The 21,317-nt window shown below is 45.9% G+C and overlaps 1 protein-coding gene across 1 annotated transcript; it reads right to left on the minus strand.

Moving 5' to 3' along the window:
* Positions 1 to 1,290: 1,290 nt before the first annotated feature.
* LOC121386793 lies at positions 1,291 to 21,020 on the minus strand. The gene is made up of 3 exons (XM_041517809.1): positions 20,887 to 21,020; positions 3,984 to 4,367; positions 1,291 to 2,119 (listed from the first exon to the last, which is right to left on the minus strand). The coding sequence occupies exons 1-3, from the start codon at positions 20,945 to 20,947 to the stop codon at positions 1,686 to 1,688; spliced, it is 879 nt and encodes a 292-aa protein (XP_041373743.1). The 5' UTR covers positions 20,948 to 21,020; the 3' UTR covers positions 1,291 to 1,685.
* Positions 21,021 to 21,317: the final 297 nt, after the last annotated feature.

Below are 21,317 nucleotides of genomic sequence, written 5' to 3' on the forward strand. Positions count from 1 at the left end.
TAAAGCTATGTAGGGCCCACTATATATATTTAAACTATGCTTTTATCTCAAAACGCACAGTCGTTACACTGTTTAAAGCTATGTAGGGCCCACTCATATATATTTAAACTATGCTTTTATCTCAAAACGCACAGTCGTTACACTGTTTAAAGCTATGTAGGGCCCACTCATATATATTTAAACTATGCTTTTATCTCAAAACGCACAGTCGTTACACTGTTTAAAGCTATGTAGGGCCCACTCATATATATTTAAACTATGCTTTTATCTCAAAACGCACAGTCGTTACACTGTTTAAAGCTATGTAGGGCCCACTAATATATTTAAACTATGCTTTTATCTCAAAACGCACAGTCGTTACACTGTTTAAAGCTATGTAGGGCCCACTCATATATATTTAAACTATGCTTTTATCTCAAAACGCACAGTCGTTACACTGTTTAAAGCTATGTAGGGCCCACTCATATATATTTAAACTATGCTTTTATCTCAAAACGCACAGTCGTTACACTGTTTAAAGCTATGTAGGGCCCACTATATATATTTAAACTATGCTTTTATCTCAAAACGCACAGTCGTTACACTGTTTAAAGCTATGTAGGGCCCACTCATATATTTAAACTATGCTTTTATCTCAAAACGCACAGTCGTTACACTGTTTAAAGCTATGTAGGGCCCACTAATATATTTAAACTATGCTTTTATCTCAAAACGCACAGTCGTTACACTGTTTAAAGCTATGTAGGGCCCACTCATATATATTTAAACTATGCTTTTATCTCAAAACGCACAGTCGTTACACTGTTTAAAGCTATGTAGGGCCCACTAATATATTTAAACTATGCTTTTATCTCAAAACGCACAGTCGTTACACTGTTTAAAGCTATGTAGGGCCCACTCATATATATTTAAACTATGCTTTTATCTCAAAACGCACAGTCGTTACACTGTTTAAAGCTATGTAGGGCCCACTAATATATTTAAACTATGCTTTTATCTCAAAACGCACAGTCGTTACACTGTTTAAAGCTATGTAGGGCCCACTATATATATTTAAACTATGCTTTTATCTCAAAACGCACAGTCGTTACACTGTTTAAAGCTATGTAGGGCCCACTAATATATTTAAACTATGCTTTTATCTCAAAACGCACAGTCGTTACACTGTTTAAAGCTATGTAGGGCCCACTAATATATTTAAACTATGCTTTTATCTCAAAACGCACAGTCGTTACACTGTTTAAAGCTATGTAGGGCCCACTAATATATTTAAACTAAACAACAACAACAAAAAATAATAATAATAATAATAAAACTTTAAAATCAACTACGATGCAACCACATAACGTTTGGGACCAGTTGTCAGAAAACAAATGAGGAAAGGTCAAAACGTTTATGTAAACAAAAATCAATTCCTTTACGAATATACTAATTTAAAAACAAAAATGTAGCAAATGTATAATTTTACGATTATGTGAATTAAAAGTTTATTTACCATCATTTTAAAATCTGTCCTAATCATAAAAAGGAAGAAATTGAGAGACATAGTTATTTATTTGGAAATGTGGGTTTTTCAAACAAACATGAACTGGGGTGACATGACGTTATTTTCCCCAAAACGTGACCATATTTCGCCACCACTTCAAGGCCTATGATAACCTAGACATAATAAACTTTCAAATGAGCTATAATATAGTCGTATGACTTTTGGTGTCATGAAACCGAAAAACAAGTGGCCCTAGCCGCTCTACTATTAATTCTGTCTTACACTTACGTTCAGTGTAGATGGTAAAGTTGGCAGAGTACAGTTCATTGTTGTTAACAAGACACCGGAACATCCGGCCATTGTCATCCACAGACACAATGTGTCTTAGAGTGGATCGTCCCTGATTCGCACAGTTTCCAGGAGTGACTGGATTATCCGTGATCCTGTTATTATAGGGGTAAGATGTCCACCCCATCATCATACTGTCAGCGAACTTCCACTGCCACGACCACGGTCTGGTTTGTGGTGGATTCCCAACATCACCAGTACACCGGAATTCCACAGTTTCATACATGTAGTATGGACTGACCGCCTTCCGTGGTGTAACAAACATAGAGACTGGACCTGGATCAGCTGAAATATGAGATAAATAATATCCTAAAAACACAAAGTGTCAATTGATAGTTAACAATCGAGGACCATAACAGTTTCACCACTGGGACTTTTGAAGGTAAGAGGAGGGGTTGTTTTTGTGTAGGGGTTTGTGGGAGGGTTAACTTTGGGGGGCTTTGTTGTTAATGACGCGACTATACCGACAGTCTTCAATTTGGAGCCACTAAGTCAATATATTTTGTCGCCCCCTCGCTCGCCTAAATTAATCTGTTAGGATACGGCGATTGAAATCCATAGTTTCTAAACAAAATCACTCGCTGTGCTCGCATCCGGTTGAGGGTGATGGTGATGGCTAATTTTAACATGCTCATATATCACTAAGGTTTCGAGCATGTCTATCCCTGGTTCTGTCTCTGGATAGCCAGGGACTTCACTCGGGACAGAACATCCGGCTGAGCTGTATCCTAATGTGATGCATGCTACGCGAGCAACGTGAACGATGCAATAATATTTATGTCCTAACCAGACCCGACCATAATGACATTCTCCATTTTAAAATTGTTATCGGCCATTGAAGCAGCCAAGTAAAAGTTGTCTGATTGCTTAATATATGTTTTCGCTTTTGTCGCGCAAGAAAAACAGAAACAATTCTTATCGGTGTTGTGTCACGCACTCGACTACATCAATCTCTCACGCCGTACGCGTGCGGTTAGGATGCAACATGAAATCAGTGGTTTCTAAAAACAAATCGCTCGCATCGCCCGTGTCTGGTTATGATACAGATTTAACCGGATGCAGGTGACGCGTGCGACGTGAGCAATGCAGTAATATTTATATCCTAACCACACACGACAATAAAGACAGTCACCATATTGAAATTGTGATTGATAAGAAGAAGGAAATGTTTTATTTAACGACGCACTCAACACATTTTATTTACGGTTATATGGCGTCGGACATATGGTTAAGGACCACACAGATATTGAGGGAGGAAACCCGCTGTCGCCACTTCATCAGCTACTCTTTTCGATTAGCAACAAGGGATCTTTTATATGCACCATCCCATAGACAGGATAGCACATACCACGGCCTTTGATGTACCAGTCGTGGTCCACTGGCTGGAGAGAGAAATAGCCCAATGGGCCCACCGACGGGGATCGCTCCCAAACCGACCGCGCATCAAGCGAGCGCTTTACCACTGGGGTACGTCTCGCCCCTTGTGATTGACCACTGAAGCCGCCAATTAAAATGTATCTGATTGGTTAATATATTTTTGTCGCTCATCTCGTGCCAGAAAAATGGAAACAAATCCCATCGTTATTGTGTCACGTCCTTGACTAAATTAATCTGCTGCACCGTACGTGTGTGGTTAGGATACGGCGATTGAAATCAATGATTTCTAAAAAACTAAATAAACAAATCGCTCGCGTTCGGTTCGGATACAGTTTTTGGATACAGCTTAACAGTGGGTGCATCATCAGAAACATCAACCTAGTAAATAATATTTAAAATCACGAAGATAAAGTTAAAATGTTAAACTTTGTTTTGTTTACAGACACCAATAGAGACACAAATATAAAGTATGAATCAAAGAAATAGTAACAAGAGAATGCTTAGACATAAGTATTTAAATAATTCGAAGATCATAACCTGTGGCATTTTATATTAGTGTATGAAGAGGGATGTAAAGGAAAGTTTTGCTTATAACGACATCTTGGGTCATTTTAAACTATGGTTATTCCATGTCTAACATATTGCTTTTTAAGACGCGTTATGCGTTTTATGAAAACAGTTTGGACTGCAATATTTCTAACAGGTACAATTACTGCTTATACGTACACTACCTAAAAGACACATTAATCCAACAAATGGTAATTTGACTTACTCCTTACTGTCATGGTCCTGCTGTCTACTGAGAGGCCAGGCATGAATCCTGGCTTCATATAGTTGATTCTGCAGAAGTACTGACCCGAGTCACGGCATGATATCTGTCTCAAGACAACCTGTACGAAAGATCCTTGTTTATCATCGTCATCTGCCTTCCCAGTCACTGTGGCTCTCTGTGCTAACGATGTGTCAGATAGACTGGCTTGTTTACCGTTTTCAGCCACTGCAACTATTTCAGGTTCAACAGGAATCCTGCTGTTACTTACATCTCTGTTTACTGATATAACATTATATCTATAAATATGGTTAACAATGTTCCCAGGACGACACGTCAATGTCATGGTATCAGCTCCTTGATTCACTATCAGCTGTGCACCTTCAACTGTAACAAATATTAACATTTATTGTCATTTGTGCACATTAACTGTAAATAAAACGTTACTCATGGACTTCTTTTTCATCTGTGTACCATTAAATGTAAATTATTCATAACTGTTAGGATTTACTTTTATTAACATTTACTGTTGTGCGCTTCACCGTAAATAAAGTAGCAAGAAAACCCCCAGTAACATGGTTACTGTTATTTGTGCATAACTGTCGATACAAAAGTATTAAATTGTGTGTATCGTAACTGTAAATAAACAAGTATTCACACCATCTGTCACGTATTAAAACACAAATCTTGACACATCTCCCTTAAAGGGACATTCCTGAGTTTGCTGCAATGTTTAAGATGTTATCGACTAAGAGAGACTTTAACGAATGTAATTACATTAAACGTGTTTCTGATCGTCCTAATATTTGTACTAGATTAAATATCATTTTATTTCCTAAAAACGATTTTTGTTTTTCGTACGTACGAAATTATTTGAAGACAAACTCCAGTTTGGGCTTCTTACTAATATTAAGAGGACCAAAAACACATTGAATATACAGACACTGATATTCTAAACAAGAAAAAATATTTAATATGTAAGTTTAATCGTAGAACTATTTTATTAGTCGGAAACATCTTGCAATGCAGCAAACTCAGGAATGTCCATTTAACACTGCAACACATATTCCAAAACCCAGCCGTGAAAGACACGAAATTCTATTTATTCTTGCTGGTGTTTCGTTTTTGCCCTCTCGTATTACAATTACACTACATTTGTTTCATCTTTAACACTATAACAAAGCGAATTTTTAATCCTTGTATATAAAATGTATTTCTGTAACAATAGATTTAGAAATACAAACAGTGCATAAATGTGTGCTTATCATTTGAATAAAAAGAAATATCAGAAACACGTCAAATTGAAAACATATATATAAATCCCCTGCGTGTGCTGTAACCTCACCGTGGTGCAGGGGTGTAACATTCTCTTTGAGAATGGCCAATAGAGCACAAATTGAAATTTTGAGTAAAAGTCAGTATCTATCTGTAATATTTGTATTTTTGCATAGTTCTTTACACTGTTTTTAGTTAAATCTTCAGTTTTTATATTGATGTTGATCATCACCTTATTTGTTTGCATTACCATAGTCTGACACCCAACAGCCGATGTATTTTTCATGCTGGGGTTTCGTTAAACATTCATTCATTCATTCATATATATAAATCTGCAGTTTATTGCAGGCTATAATAGTGGAAAAAAGATTATCCTTGTAAGTTCAAGACTTCTTGAGTTATACTGATTTTCGGATGTTTGCAGTTTGCTACTCTTTCCGATTAGCAGCAAGAGATAGTTTATATATGCATCAAGCCTTGGACAGAATAGTACACACCACGGCCTATGTTGCATCAGTATATATATATAAACCTGGGAGGAACATTCGGAGGTCTTAGGTGCAGTTTTGGAATGACTGATGAAAGAAACCTTACATCGAAACCAACTAAATGTTAGGAGTTTTGGGGATTAAGAAAGGAGAAGCCATATCTGGGGAAAATAAAGTACAACAAATAAGAACGAAATGAGGTCATTTGTAGATTTGATTGGATATTATCAAAAACGTTGTACCTCATTTTTCAGCTGTAGCAGCGCCACTGACTGATTTAACCAAACAGTGAGCCAAAAACCATTTTGGAGTAGAACGAACTAGTAAAGTATTTGAGAGACTGAAAGTGCTGACGTCAAAAGCTCCAATTTTTAAATTGCCCAACTTCACAGACAGGTTCACTGTGCAGATGGATGCTTCTGGAACAGGTATGGGTGCAATTGTGTTACAAGAGTACATTGGTACGTTATTTCCAGTTGATTTATTTAAATATGTATTTTATATAAATGTGTTAGTACAAGTATAGGAAAATTTTCTGCAATGTTAATATGAATATATCCATACTGCACACGATGTAGGAATGCATGAGGTACATTGGGGTTTTACTGTTGATTATTACAGCGTTTCATCCTGTTCAGTTCAAAAGTTTCTTTGGATCCCGGAGCTGTGGTGTTCAACTTGTAGGTGGTGTACACTGTGGATGTGGTGTGAAAACCGAACTAACGTGTGCAATCCAGACATGGAGAGAACCATGTGGTCCTAAATACTTTTCTACATTTTGATATTTTCCTAATCTGCAATGCATGATGGTTGACCAATACCACAAGATTGTCTTCGGCAATAAACTGAGATACCCATGTACTACTTCACATATAAACATAATCATTCATTTCTTTACACCAGTACAACAAATCTTTAGCAAGTTTTACCCTAGTAAAGTGTTCAACACTTCACTGAACCCAATACAGAGTAATGATGGAAAGTGGAGGGCTAGGGATCTAGGACCATGCAGGGACGGATGTAGGATGTTAGTGTCATGAGGAGGGAAGAGGTGTGATGAGGAAATGGGACCTTTGTATAACAATGTTCATTTTGAAAGTGTGAAATGTTTTATTAATATAAATGCGTTCTTGGGGTATTCTTGGAGCATTCTGATTGGTCTGAAACAGCTCATCAAACCACTTGAACCCAGCAACGACCCAACAATGCCAACTTTCCGACGTCGCTTGACTACTAATATCATCTCACGTCAAAGAAGAAAAGGAAGGAATGTTTTATTTAACGACGCACTCAACACATTTTATTTACGGTTATATGTCGTCAGACATATGGTTAAGGACCACACAGATATTGAGAGAGGAAACCCGCTGTCGCCACTTCATGGGCTACTCTTTTCGATTAGCAGCAAGGGATCTTGCATATGCACCATCGCACATACCATGGCCTTTGTTACAACAGCTGTGGAGCACTGGCTGGAACGAGAAATAGCTCAGTGGGGCCACCGACGGGGATCGATCCTAAACCGACTGCACATCAAGCGAGCGCTTTACCATTGAGCTATATCCCGTCCCTCTCACATCAACGTCCTTCTCGGATCCCTATTCTTACAACCCTTCACCGGTTGGGGTGATTGGAATGGGCCACAGCTAGCCAACACTGGGTCCCTATTCTCACAACCCTTCACCGGTTGGGGCGATTGGAATGGGCCACATCTAGCCAACACTGGATCCCTATTCTTACAACCCTTCACCGGTTGGGGCGATTGGAATGGGCCACATCTAGCCAACACTGGATCCCTATTCTTACAACCCTTCACCGGTTGGGGCGATTGGAATGGGCCACATCTAGCCAACACTGGATCCCTATTCTTACAACCCTTCACCGGTTGGGGCGATTGGAATGGGCCACATCTAGCCAACACTGGATCCCTATTCTTACAACCCTTCACCAGTTGGGACGATTGGAATGGGTCACAGCTAGCCAACACATCTAGCCAACACTGGATCCCTATTCTTACAACCCTTCACCGGTTGGGGCGATTGGAATGGGTCACAGCTAGCCAACACGTCTAGCCAACACTGGATTCCTATTCTTACAACCCTTCACCGGTTGGGACGATTGGAATGGGCCACAGCTAGCCAACACAGGATCCCTATTCTTACAACCCGTCACCGGTTGGGGCGATTGGAATGGGTCACAGCTAGCCAACACAGGATCCCTATTCTTACAACCCGTCACCGGTTGGGGCGATTGGAATGGGCCACAGCTAGCCAACACATCTAGCCAACACTGGATCCCTATTCTTACAACCCTTCACCGGTTGGGGCGATTGGAATGGGCCACATCTAGCCAACACTGGATCCCTATTCTTACAACCCTTCACCGGTTGGGGCGATTGGAATGGGCCACATCTAGCCAACACTGGATCCCTATTCTTACATCCCTTCACCAGTTGGGACGATTGGAATGGGTCACAGCTAGCCAACACATCTAGCCAACACTGGATCCCTATTCTTACAACCCTTCACCGGTTGGGGCGATTGGAATGGGCCACAGCTAGCCAACACATCTAGCCAACACTGGATCCCTATTCTTACAACCCTTCACCGGTTGGGGCGATTGGAATGGGCCACAGCTAGCCAACACATCTAGCCAACACTGGGTCCCTATTCTTACAACCCTTCACCGGTTGGGGTGATTGGAATGGGCCACAGCTAGCCAACACATCTAGCCAACACATGATCCCTATTCTTACAACCCTTCACCGGTTGGGGTGATTGGAATGGGCCACATCTAGCCAACACTGGATCCCTATTCTTACAACCCTTCACCGGTTGGGGCGATTGGAATGGGCCACAGCTAGCCAACACAGGATCCCTATTCTTACAACCATTCACCGGTTGGGGTGATTGGAATGGGACACATCTAGCCAACACTGGATCCCTATTCTTACAACCCTTCACCGGTTGGGGCGATTGGAATGGGTCACAGCTAGCCAACACATCTAGCCAACACTGGATCCCTATTCTTACAATCCTTCACCGGTTGGGGCGATTGGAATGGGCCACAGCTAGCCAACACGTCTAGCCAACACTGGATACCTATTCTTACAACCCTTCACCGGTTGGGGTGATTGGAATGGGCCACAGCTAGCCAACACATCTAGCCAACACTGGGTCCCTATTCTTACAACCCTTCACCGGTTGGGGTGATTGGAATGGGCCACAGCTAGCCAACACATCTAGCCAACACTGGATCCCTATTCTTACAACCCTTCACCGGTTGGGGTGATTGGAATGGGCCACATCTAGCCAACACTGGATCCCTATTCTTACAACCCTTCACCGGTTGCGGCGATTGGAATGGGTTACAGCTAGCCAACACTGGATCCCTATTCTTACAACCCTTCACCGGTTGGGGCGATTGGAATGGGCCACATCTAGCCAACACTGGATCCCTATTCTTACAACCCTTCACCGGTTGGGGCGATTGGAATGGGTCACAGCTAGCCAACACATCTAGCCAACACTGGATCCCTATTCTTACAATCCTTCACCGGTTGGGGCGATTGGAATGGGCCACAGCTAGCCAACACATCTAGCCAACACTGGATCCCTATTCTTACAACCCTTCACCGGTTGGGGTGATTGGAATGGGCCACAGCTAGCCAACACATCTAGCCAACACTGGGTCCCTATTCTTACAACCCTTCACCGGTTGGTGTGATTGGAATGGGCCACAGCTAGCCAACACATCTAGCCAACACTGGGTACCTATTCTTACAACCCTTCACCGGTTGGGGCGATTGGAATGGGCCACAGCTAGCCAACACTGGATCCCTATTCTTACAACCCTTCACCGGTTGGGGTGATTGGAATGGGCCACAGCTAGCCAACACATCTAGCCAACACTGGATACCTATTCTTACAACCCTTCACCGGTTGGGGCGATTGGAATGGGCCACAGCTAGCCAACACTGGATACCTATTCTTACAACCCTTCACCGGTTGGGGCGATTGGAATGGGCCACAGCTAGCCAACACTGGATCCCTATTCTTACAACCCTTCACCGGTTGGGGCGATTGGAATGGGCCACAGCTAGCCAACACTGGATCCCTATTCTTACAACCCTTCACCAGTTGGGGCGATTGGAATGGGCCACAGCTAGCCAACACTGGATCCCTATTCTTACAACCCTTCACCGGTTGGGGCGATTGGAATGGGCCACAGCTAGCCAACACATCTAGCCAACACTGGATTCCTATTCTTACAACCCTTCATCGGTTGGGGCGATTGGAATGGGCCACAGCTAGCCAACACATCTAGCCAACACTGGATACCTATTCTTACAACCCTTCACCGGTTGGGGCGATTGGAATGGGCCACAGCTAGCCAATACATCTAGCCAACACTGGATACCTATTCTTACAACCCGTCACCGGTTGGGGCGATTGGAATGGGCCACAGCTAGCCAACACATCTAGCCAACACTTGATCCCTATTCTTACAACCCTTCACCAGTTGGGGTGATTGGAATGGGCCACAGCTAGCCAACACTGGATCCCTATTCTTACAACCCTTCACCGGTTGGGGCGATTGGAATGGGCCACAGCTAGCCAACACATCTAGCCAACACTGGATCCCTATTCTTACAACCCTTCACCGGTAGGGGCGATTGGAATGGGCCACAGCTAGCCAACACATCTAGCCAACACTGGATCCCTATTCTTACAACCCTTCACCGGTTGGGGCGATTGGAATGGGTCACAGCTAGCCAACACATCTAGCCAACACTGGATCCCTATTCTTACAACCCTTCACCGGTTGGGGCGATTGGAATGGGCCACATCTAGCCAACACTGGATCCCTATTCTTACAACCCTTCACCGGTTGGGGCGATTGGAATGGGCCACATCTAGCCAACACTGGATCCCTATTCTTACAACCCTTCACCAGTTGGGACGATTGGAATGGGTCACAGCTAGCCAACACATCTAGCCAACACTGGATCCCTATTCTTACAACCCTTCACCGGTTGGGGCGATTGGAATGGGCCACAGCTAGCCAACACATCTAGCCAACACTGGATCCCTATTCTTACAACCCTTCACCGGTTGGGGCGATTGGAATGGGCCACAGCTAGCCAACACATCTAGCCAACACTGGATCCCTATTCTTACAACCCTTCACCGGTTGGGGTGATTGGAATGGGCCACAGCTAGCCAACACATCTAGCCAACACAGGATCCCTATTCTTACAACCCTTCACCGGTTGGGGTGATTGGAATGGGCCACATCTAGCCAACACTGGATCCCTATTCTTACAACCCTTCACCGGTTGGGGCGATTGGAATGGGCCACATCTAGCCAACACTGGATCCCTATTCTTACAACCCTTCACCGGTTGGGGCGATTGGAATGGGTCACAGCTAGCCAACACATCTAGCCAACACTGGATCCCTATTCTTACAATCCTTCACCGGTTGGGGCGATTGGAATGGGCCACAGCTAGCCAACACATCTAGCCAACACTGGATCCCTATTCTTACAACCCTTCACCGGTTGGGGTGATTGGAATGGGCCACAGCTAGCCAACACATCTAGACAACACTGGGTCCCTATTCTTACAACCCTTCACCGGTTGGGGTGATTGGAATGGGCCACAGCTAGCCAACACATCTAGCCAACACTGGATACCTATTCTTACAACCCTTAACCTGTTGGGGTGATTGGAATGGGCCACAGCTAGCCAACACATCTAGCCAACACTGGGTCCCTATTCTTACAACCCTTCACCGGTTGGGGTGATTGGAATGGGCCACATCTAGCCAACACTGGATCCCTATTCTTACAACCCTTCACCGGTTGGGGCGATTGGAATGGGCCACATCTAGCCAACACTGGATCCCTATTCTTACAACCCTTCACCGGTTGGGGCGATTGGAATGGGTCACAGCTAGCCAACACATCTAGCCAACACTGGATCCCTATTCTTACAATCCTTCACCGGTTGGGGCGATTGGAATGGGCCACAGCTAGCCAACACATCTAGCCAACACTGGATCCCTATTCTTACAACCCTTCACCGGTTGGGGTGATTGGAATGGGCCACAGCTAGCCAACACATCTAGCCAACACTGGGTCCCTATTCTTACAACCCTTCACCAGTTGGTGTGATTGGAATGGGCCACAGCTAGCCAACACATCTAGCCAACACTGGGTCCCTATTCTTACAACCCTTCACCGGTTGGGGCGATTGGAATGGGCCACAGCTAGCCAACACTGGATCCCTATTCTTACAACCCTTCACCGGTTGGGGTGATTGGAATGGGCCACAGCTAGCCAACACATCTAGCCAACACTGGATACCTATTCTTACAACCCTTCACCGGTTGGGGCGATTGGAATGGGCCACAGCTAGCCAACACTGGATACCTATTCTTACAACCCTTCACCGGTTGGGGCGATTGGAATGGGCCACAGCTAGCCAACACTGGATCCCTATTCTTACAACCCTTCACCGGTTGGGGCGATTGGAATGGGCCACAGCTAGCCAACACTGGATCCCTATTCTTACAACCCTTCACCAGTTGGGGCGATTGGAATGGGCCACAGCTAGCCAACACTGGATCCCTATTCTTACAACCCTTCACCGGTTGGGGCGATTGGAATGGGCCACAGCTAGCCAACACATCTAGCCAACACTGGATTCCTATTCTTACAACCCTTCATCGGTTGGGGCGATTGGAATGGGCCACAGCTAGCCAACACATCTAGCCAACACTGGATACCTATTCTTACAACCCTTCACCGGTTGGGGCGATTGGAATGGGCCACAGCTAGCCAATACATCTAGCCAACACTGGATACCTATTCTTACAACCCGTCACCGGTTGGGGCGATTGGAATGGGCCACAGCTAGCCAACACATCTAGCCAACACTTGATCCCTATTCTTACAACCCTTCACCGGTTGGGGTGATTGGAATGGGCCACAGCTAGCCAACACTGGATTCCTATTCTTACAACCCTTCACCGGTTGGGGCGATTGGAATGGGCCACAGCTAGCCAACACATCTAGCCAACACTGGATCCCTATTCTTACAACCCTTCACCGGTTGGGGCGATTGGAATGGGCCACAGCTAGCCAACACATCTAGCCAACACTGGATCCCTATTCTTACAACCCTTCACCGGTTGGGGCGATTGGAATGGGTCACAGCTAGCCAACACATCTAGCCAACACTGGATCCCTATTCTTACAACCCTTCACCGGTTGGGGCGATTGGAATGGGCCACATCTAGCCAACACTGGATCCCTATTCTTACAACCCTTCACCGGTTGGGGCGATTGGAATGGGCCACATCTAGCCAACACTGGATCCCTATTCTTACAACCCTTCACCAGTTGGGACGATTGGAATGGGTCACAGCTAGCCAACACATCTAGCCAACACTGGATCCCTATTCTTACAACCCTTCACCGGTTGGGGCGATTGGAATGGGCCACAGCTAGCCAACACATCTAGCCAACACTGGATCCCTATTCTTACAACCCTTCACCGGTTGGGGCGATTGGAATGGGCCACAGCTAGCCAACACATCTAGCCAACACTGGATCCCTATTCTTACAACCCTTCACCGGTTGGGGTGATTGGAATGGGCCACAGCTAGCCAACACATCTAGCCAACACAGGATCCCTATTCTTACAACCCTTCACCGGTTGGGGTGATTGGAATGGGCCACATCTAGCCAACACTGGATCCCTATTCTTACAACCCTTCACCGGTTGGGGCGATTGGAATGGGCCACATCTAGCCAACACTGGATCCCTATTCTTACAACCCTTCACCGGTTGGGGCGATTGGAATGGGTCACAGCTAGCCAACACATCTAGCCAACACTGGATCCCTATTCTTACAATCCTTCACCGGTTGGGGCGATTGGAATGGGCCACAGCTAGCCAACACATCTAGCCAACACTGGATCCCTATTCTTACAACCCTTCACCGGTTGGGGTGATTGGAATGGGCCACAGCTAGCCAACACATCTAGACAACACTGGGTCCCTATTCTTACAACCCTTCACCGGTTGGGGTGATTGGAATGGGCCACAGCTAGCCAACACATCTAGCCAACACTGGATACCTATTCTTACAACCCTTCACCGGTTGGGGCGATTGGAATGGGCCACAGCTAGCCAACACTGGATACCTATTCTTACAACCCTTCACCGGTTGGGGCGATTGGAATGGGCCACAGCTAGCCAACACTGGATCCCTATTCTTACAACCCTTCACCGGTTGGGGCGATTGGAATGGGCCACAGCTAGCCAACACTGGATCCCTATTCTTACAACCCTTCACCAGTTGGGGCGATTGGAATGGGCCACAGCTAGCCAACACTGGATCCCTATTCTTACAACCCTTCACCGGTTGGGGCGATTGGAATGGGCCACAGCTAGCCAACACATCTAGCCAACACTGGATTCCTATTCTTACAACCCTTCATCGGTTGGGGCGATTGGAATGGGCCACAGCTAGCCAACACATCTAGCCAACACTGGATACCTATTCTTACAACCCTTCACCGGTTGGGGCGATTGGAATGGGCCACAGCTAGCCAATACATCTAGCCAACACTGGATACCTATTCTTACAACCCGTCACCGGTTGGGGCGATTGGAATGGGCCACAGCTAGCCAACACATCTAGCCAACACTTGATCCCTATTCTTACAACCCTTCACCGGTTGGGGTGATTGGAATGGGCCACAGCTAGCCAACACTGGATCCCTATTCTTACAACCCTTCACCGGTTGGGGCGATTGGAATGGGCCACAGCTAGCCAACACATCTAGCCAACACTGGATCCCTATTCTTACAACCCTTCACCGGTTGGGGCGATTGGAATGGGCCACAGCTAGCCAACACATCTAGCCAACACTGGATCCCTATTCTTACAACCCTTCACCGGTTGGGGCGATTGGAATGGGTCACAGCTAGCCAACACAGCTAGCCAACACTGGATCCCTATTCTTACAACCCTTCACCGGTTGGGGCGATTGGAATGGGCCACATCTAGCCAACACTGGATCCCTATTCTTACAACCCTTCACCGGTTGGGGCGATTGGAATGGGCCACATCTAGCCAACACTGGATCCCTATTCTTACAACCCTTCACCAGTTGGGACGATTGGAATGGGTCACAGCTAGCCAACACATCTAGCCAACACTGGATCCCTATTCTTACAACCCTTCACCGGTTGGGGCGATTGGAATGGGCCACAGCTAGCCAACACATCTAGCCAACACTGGATCCCTATTCTTACAACCCTTCACCGGTTGGGGCGATTGGAATGGGCCACAGCTAGCCAACACATCTAGCCAACACTGGATCCCTATTCTTACAACCCTTCACCGGTTGGGGTGATTGGAATGGGCCACAGCTAGCCAACACATCTAGCCAACACAGGATCCCTATTCTTACAACCCTTCACCGGTTGGGGTGATTGGAATGGGCCACATCTAGCCAACACTGGATCCCTATTCTTACAACCCTTCACCGGTTGGGGCGATTGGAATGGGCCACATCTAGCCAACACTGGATCCCTATTCTTACAACCCTTCACCGGTTGGGGCGATTGGAATGGGTCACAGCTAGCCAACACATCTAGCCAACACTGGATCCCTATTCTTACAATCCTTCACCGGTTGGGGCGATTGGAATGGGCCACAGCTAGCCAACACATCTAGCCAACACTGGATCCCTATTCTTACAACCCTTCACCGGTTGGGGTGATTGGAATGGGCCACAGCTAGCCAACACATCTAGACAACACTGGGTCCCTATTCTTACAACCCTTCACCGGTTGGGGTGATTGGAATGGGCCACAGCTAGCCAACACATCTAGCCAACACTGGATACCTATTCTTACAACCCTTAACCTGTTGGGGTGATTGGAATGGGCCACAGCTAGCCAACACATCTAGCCAACACTGGGTCCCTATTCTTACAACCCTTCACCGGTTGGGGTGATTGGAATGGGCCACATCTAGCCAACACTGGATCCCTATTCTTACAACCCTTCACCGGTTGGGGCGATTGGAATGGGCCACATCTAGCCAACACTGGATCCCTATTCTTACAACCCTTCACCGGTTGGGGCGATTGGAATGGGTCACAGCTAGCCAACACATCTAGCCAACACTGGATCCCTATTCTTACAATCCTTCACCGGTTGGGGCGATTGGAATGGGCCACAGCTAGCCAACACATCTAGCCAACACTGGATCCCTATTCTTACAACCCTTCACCGGTTGTGGTGATTGGAATGGGCCACAGCTAGCCAACACATCTAGCCAACACTGGGTCCCTATTCTTACAACCCTTCACCGGTTGGGGTGATTGGAATGGGCCACAGCTAGCCAACACATCTAACCAACACTGGGTCCCTATTCTTACAACCCTTCACCGGTTGGGGCGATTGGAATGGGCCACAGCTAGCCAACACTGGATCCCTATTCTTACAACCCTTCACCGGTTGGGGTGATTGGAATGGGCCACAGCTAGGCAACACATCTAGCCAACACTGGATACCTATTCTTACAACCCTTCACCGGTTGTGGCGATTGGAATGGGCCACAGCTAGCCAACACTGGATACCTATTCTTACAACCCTTCACCGGTTGGGGCGATTGGAATGGGCCACAGCTAGCCAACACTGGATCCCTATTCTTACAACCCTTCACCGGTTGGGGCGATTGGAATGGGCCACAGCTAGCCAACACTGGATCCCTATTCTTACAACCCTTCACCGGTTGGGGCGATTGGAATGGGCCACAGCTAGCCAACACTGGATCCCTATTCTTACAACCCTTCACCGGTTGGGGCGATTGGAATGGGCCACAGCTAGCCAACACTGGATCCCTATTCTTACAACCCTTCACCGGTTGGGGCGATTGGAATGGGCCACAGCTAGCCAACACATCTAGCCAACACTGGATTCCTATTCTTACAACCCTTCACCGGTTGGGGCGATTGGAATGGGCCACAGCTAGCCAACACATCTAGCCAACACTGGATACCTATTCTTACAACGCTTCACCGGTTGGGGCGATTGGAATGGGCCACAGCTAGCCAACACATCTAGCCAACACTGGATACCTATTCTTACAACCCGTCACCGGTTGGGGCGATTGGAATGGGCCACAGCTAGCCAACACATCTATCCAACACTGGATACCTATTCTTACAACCCTTCACCGGTTGGGGTGATTGGAATGGGCCACAGCTAGCCAACACTGGATCCCTATTCTTACAACCCTTCACCGGTTGGGGCGATTGGAATGGGCCACAGCTAGCCAACACATCTAGCCAACACTGGATCCCTATTCTTACAACCCTTCACCGGTTGGGGCGATTGGAATGGGCCACAGCTAGCCAACACATCTAGCCAACACTGGATACCTATTCTTACAACCCTTCACCGGTTGTGGCGATTGGAATGGGCCACAGCTAGCCAACACTGGATACCTATTCTTACAACCCTTCACCGGTTGGGGCGATTGGAATGGGCCACAGCTAGCCAACACTGGATCCCTATTCTTACAACCCTTCACCGGTTGGGGCGATTGGAATGGGCCACAGCTAGCCAACACTGGATCCCTATTCTTACAACCCTTCACCGGTTGGGGCGATTGGAATGGGCCACAGCTAGCCAACACTGGATCCCTATTCTTACAACCCTTCACCGGTTGGGGCGATTGGAATGGGCCACAGCTAGCCAACACTGGATCCCTATTCTTACAACCCTTCACCGGTTGGGGCGATTGGAATGGGCCACAGCTAGCCAACACATCTAGCCAACACTGGATTCCTATTCTTACAACCCTTCACCGGTTGGGGCGATTGGAATGGGCCACAGCTAGCCAACACATCTAGCCAACACTGGATACCTATTCTTACAACGCTTCACCGGTTGGGGCGATTGGAATGGGCCACAGCTAGCCAACACATCTAGCCAACACTGGATACCTATTCTTACAACCCGTCACCGGTTGGGGCGATTGGAATGGGCCACAGCTAGCCAACACATCTATCCAACACTGGATACCTATTCTTACAACCCTTCACCGGTTGGGGTGATTGGAATGGGCCACAGCTAGCCAACACTGGATCCCTATTCTTACAACCCTTCACCGGTTGGGGCGATTGGAATGGGCCACAGCTAGCCAACACATCTAGCCAACACTGGATCCCTATTCTTACAACCCTTCACCGGTTGGGGCGATTGGAATGGGCCACAGCTAGCCAACACATCTAGCCAACACTGGATCCCTATTCTTACAACCCTTCACCGGTTGGGGCGATTGGAATGGGTCTCAGCTAGCCAACACATCTAGCCAACACTGGATCCCTATTCTTACAACCCTTGACCGGTTGGGGTGATTGGAATGGGCCACAGCTAGCCAACACATCTAGCCAACACTGGATCCCTATTCTTACAACCCTTCACCGGTTGGGGCGATTGGAATGGGCCACAGCTAGCCAACACTGGATCCCTATTCTTACAACCCTTCACCGGTTGGGGCGATTGGAATGGGCCACATCTAGCCAGTACTGGCGCCATCAACAGTGGATAGATAACCATCTTCTTTTCAGACGAAAGTCGGTATTGTGTTGCCACTGCAGATAAGGGTCTGGCGAAGAATTGACAAATGTTACATAGATCTGTGTATGGAGATAGACCATTATGATGGGCAAAGCATCATGGTTTGGGGAGGAATAAGGATCAGCTACAAAGATGGACCTGCGATCTTTTAGATTATGGCACCAGACAGAGATAATAGTGTCAAATCTCTCCAAATATATCGATCAAATCCTTAGACTTCACTTTGTTTCTTATTTTTCCTGTCACCAGAATAACATGTTCCAGTAGGACAACGCCCTTGTCACAACTACAAAGCCACTAGGCACTTTCTCCAGCAGCACAGTGTCAGTAACGCTATTACAGTATTTGTGGTACGAGGTCCTAAGAAGACTCAATGAAGTCCACCAAAGGCAAAGAACTAAAACAGATCTACGAGCAGCTTTCCTCGGGATACTGACCCAAATTCCAATGGCCTTTTTTTTATTATCAACCACCTTGTTCATTCCATCTACCAGTATAGGAGATACATGTGAGCAACGCCCATGGGGGTCACACGGAGTAATGACTTGCAACGTCCCATTATAATGGTTCTATCCTCGTGGTCAAAGTGAGGACACATTCCTCGAGCTCCACAGATGATGTGTGCAAAACAAATGAATTTTCTCACATTGTCCAAATCATGTATTCAAATGTTTGAACTCGAACATATTGTAACCGTACATATGATGTTCTACTTTCGTGGATGAGTATATATTATAGGCGTACGAGACAGGGGATGGGGGAGCAATTGCGTCTCCCAGTGTTGGAGCAAATCTTTAAATTCGGTCAAAAAACGATAGAGATGACCTGAACACTTTTCACCATGTTTTTTTTCACATTAGTTGAAATCCATGTAAACATACGTAGTGATTCGTTTGTAACTAGTATATAGTTGTTTGGCAGCAGAACAAATATTAATAAACGTTGTTATCTAGATTCTAGCATTTTCGTTTAATTCGTGCCTGTCCCATTGCAAAATTGGGATTCCGTACGCATTTGCGAATGCCATCCACCCCTATGTTGATCAGTAACCTTCGTAGAATGTATTTAGCCAGGATGTTATTAACATTAAAATGCCATCAATTATATTTCTAGACGACTTTCAGGTGGTTGGCTGTTCCACTATAAGGGCATAGCTGAAGTGTAGGTTGAACGGTACGCCAAAAAGATCAAAACAGACAAAACCGTGTAGCCCTTAACACACACGTACACACACACACGGACACACACACACACACACACGTCTGCACTAGATCTTAGATATACAGGCCCGTATGAACCGGCGATGTCTGCGCGCACCCCCCCCCCCCACCCCTCCCCGCACATCCACACACACACACCATCACCACCACTACCACTACCACTACCACCACCAGCCATCCCACTTGTGGAAGAAAATGTACGGTGGTGGTGGTGGTGTGTGTGTGTGTGTGTGTGTGTGTGTGGTATTCTATATAAATAAAAATAAAAATATGATTAATGTTCCTCCTTCCCTCAGTTCAGACTGTGCAAGGGGGGCAAATACGTCTCCGAGGGCTGGAGCAAAATGAGATGATCTGATATCAGTTGTAATCCACGTAAAAATACGCAGTGATTCGTTTGTAACTAGCATATAGCGTTTTGGCAGTAGAATAAATGTGAATAAATGATGTCATCTAGATTCTGGCATTTTCGTTTTAAAATCAGCCTGTCCCATTACAAAGCTGGGATCCCGTACGCCTATGATATATATATATATATATATATATAAGTGAGCGCTTCATCACTGGGCTACATTCCGCACCGTGTACTTTTTAAATGCCGTTATTTAAAAAACAAATGCGAATGCTATCCACCCCTATGCAAAATTCGGATTCCGTGCGCAGATAGAGATAGCTGAATTGTAGGTTGAACGGTACACCAAAAAGATCAAAACAGGCAAAACATTGTAACCCTTAACACACACGCACGCACACACACATACGTCTGCACTGGACCTTTAATGGATATACAGGCCCGTAGGAACCGGCGATGCCTGCGCGAACATTACTACTACCACCACCACCACCCACCCACATTCGTGGCGTGTGTGTGTGTGTGTGTGTGTGTGTGTGTGTGTGTGCGCGTGTGTGTGTGTGTGTGTGTGGTATTCTATATAAATAGAAATATGACTAATGCCCCCCCCCCCTCCCCTCAGTTCAGACTGTGCCCTCCTTATTAAAGACTATCTCCTCCACTTATGATATCGTTCCTACGGGCATATTTTGTATATGCAGATAATGTTTGGGGTTACATTTTATGTACGATTCTTGGGACATTTGTCGGGACACACTGATAATTCAAAACACACCTATAGGCCTACCTGTACAACATGCACTTATAAGCTAGTAACAGGGAAGGTATGTCGACAGGTGAAACGCACTTTAAACATAACACTAGCAATCTACCTCTAAAGTACGAATTTCAAACTTACCTGATGACAAATAACATCCGTTAATATACATTAACATCAAAAGTTGACTCCAATTTGCCATTGTGTTAATGTGATTGTTTAAAGTGATCGACGAATCCTGCTAGACCTAATCAACGGGTGTCCTAACTTTAAACTGTGTACACCCGGGAGACCTTGGTAATAAATCAGGTGTGTCTTACGACGAGATCTAAAAATAGCACCTGTGCACAATGTACTCACGTTTTACTTCTTTGTTGGTAGATAGATAGATAGATAACTAGTTTAGCGTGCCCATATACCACTAGGATTTCGAACACGTCCATCCAGAGTCCGACCTCTGATAAGATCGGTGGCTTGACTCGGGATGGGGGGGGGGGGGAGAGAATAGAGTTGAAAATGGGCAGAATTTTGAAAATAGTAATTAGTAAAATAGTTAATAGAATTTAGAAAAA

This window comes from Gigantopelta aegis, chromosome 12, assembly GCF_016097555.1.
Source record: "Gigantopelta aegis isolate Gae_Host chromosome 12, Gae_host_genome, whole genome shotgun sequence".
In the NCBI taxonomy this organism is placed as follows: domain Eukaryota; kingdom Metazoa; phylum Mollusca; class Gastropoda; order Neomphalida; family Peltospiridae; genus Gigantopelta; species Gigantopelta aegis.

Coding starts and splice junctions, on each gene's coding strand:
- LOC121386793 (XM_041517809.1), bottom strand. CDS start 20,947: ATGGCAAATTGGAGTCAACTTTTGATGTTAATGTATATTAACGGATGT. Junction 4,368..20,886: donor CGGATGTTATTTGTCATCAG/GTAAGTTTGAAA, acceptor TATTTGTTACAG/TTGAAGGTGCACAGCTGATA. Junction 2,120..3,983: donor CAGGACCATGACAGTAAGGA/GTAAGTCAAATT, acceptor CTCATATTTCAG/CTGATCCAGGTCCAGTCTCT.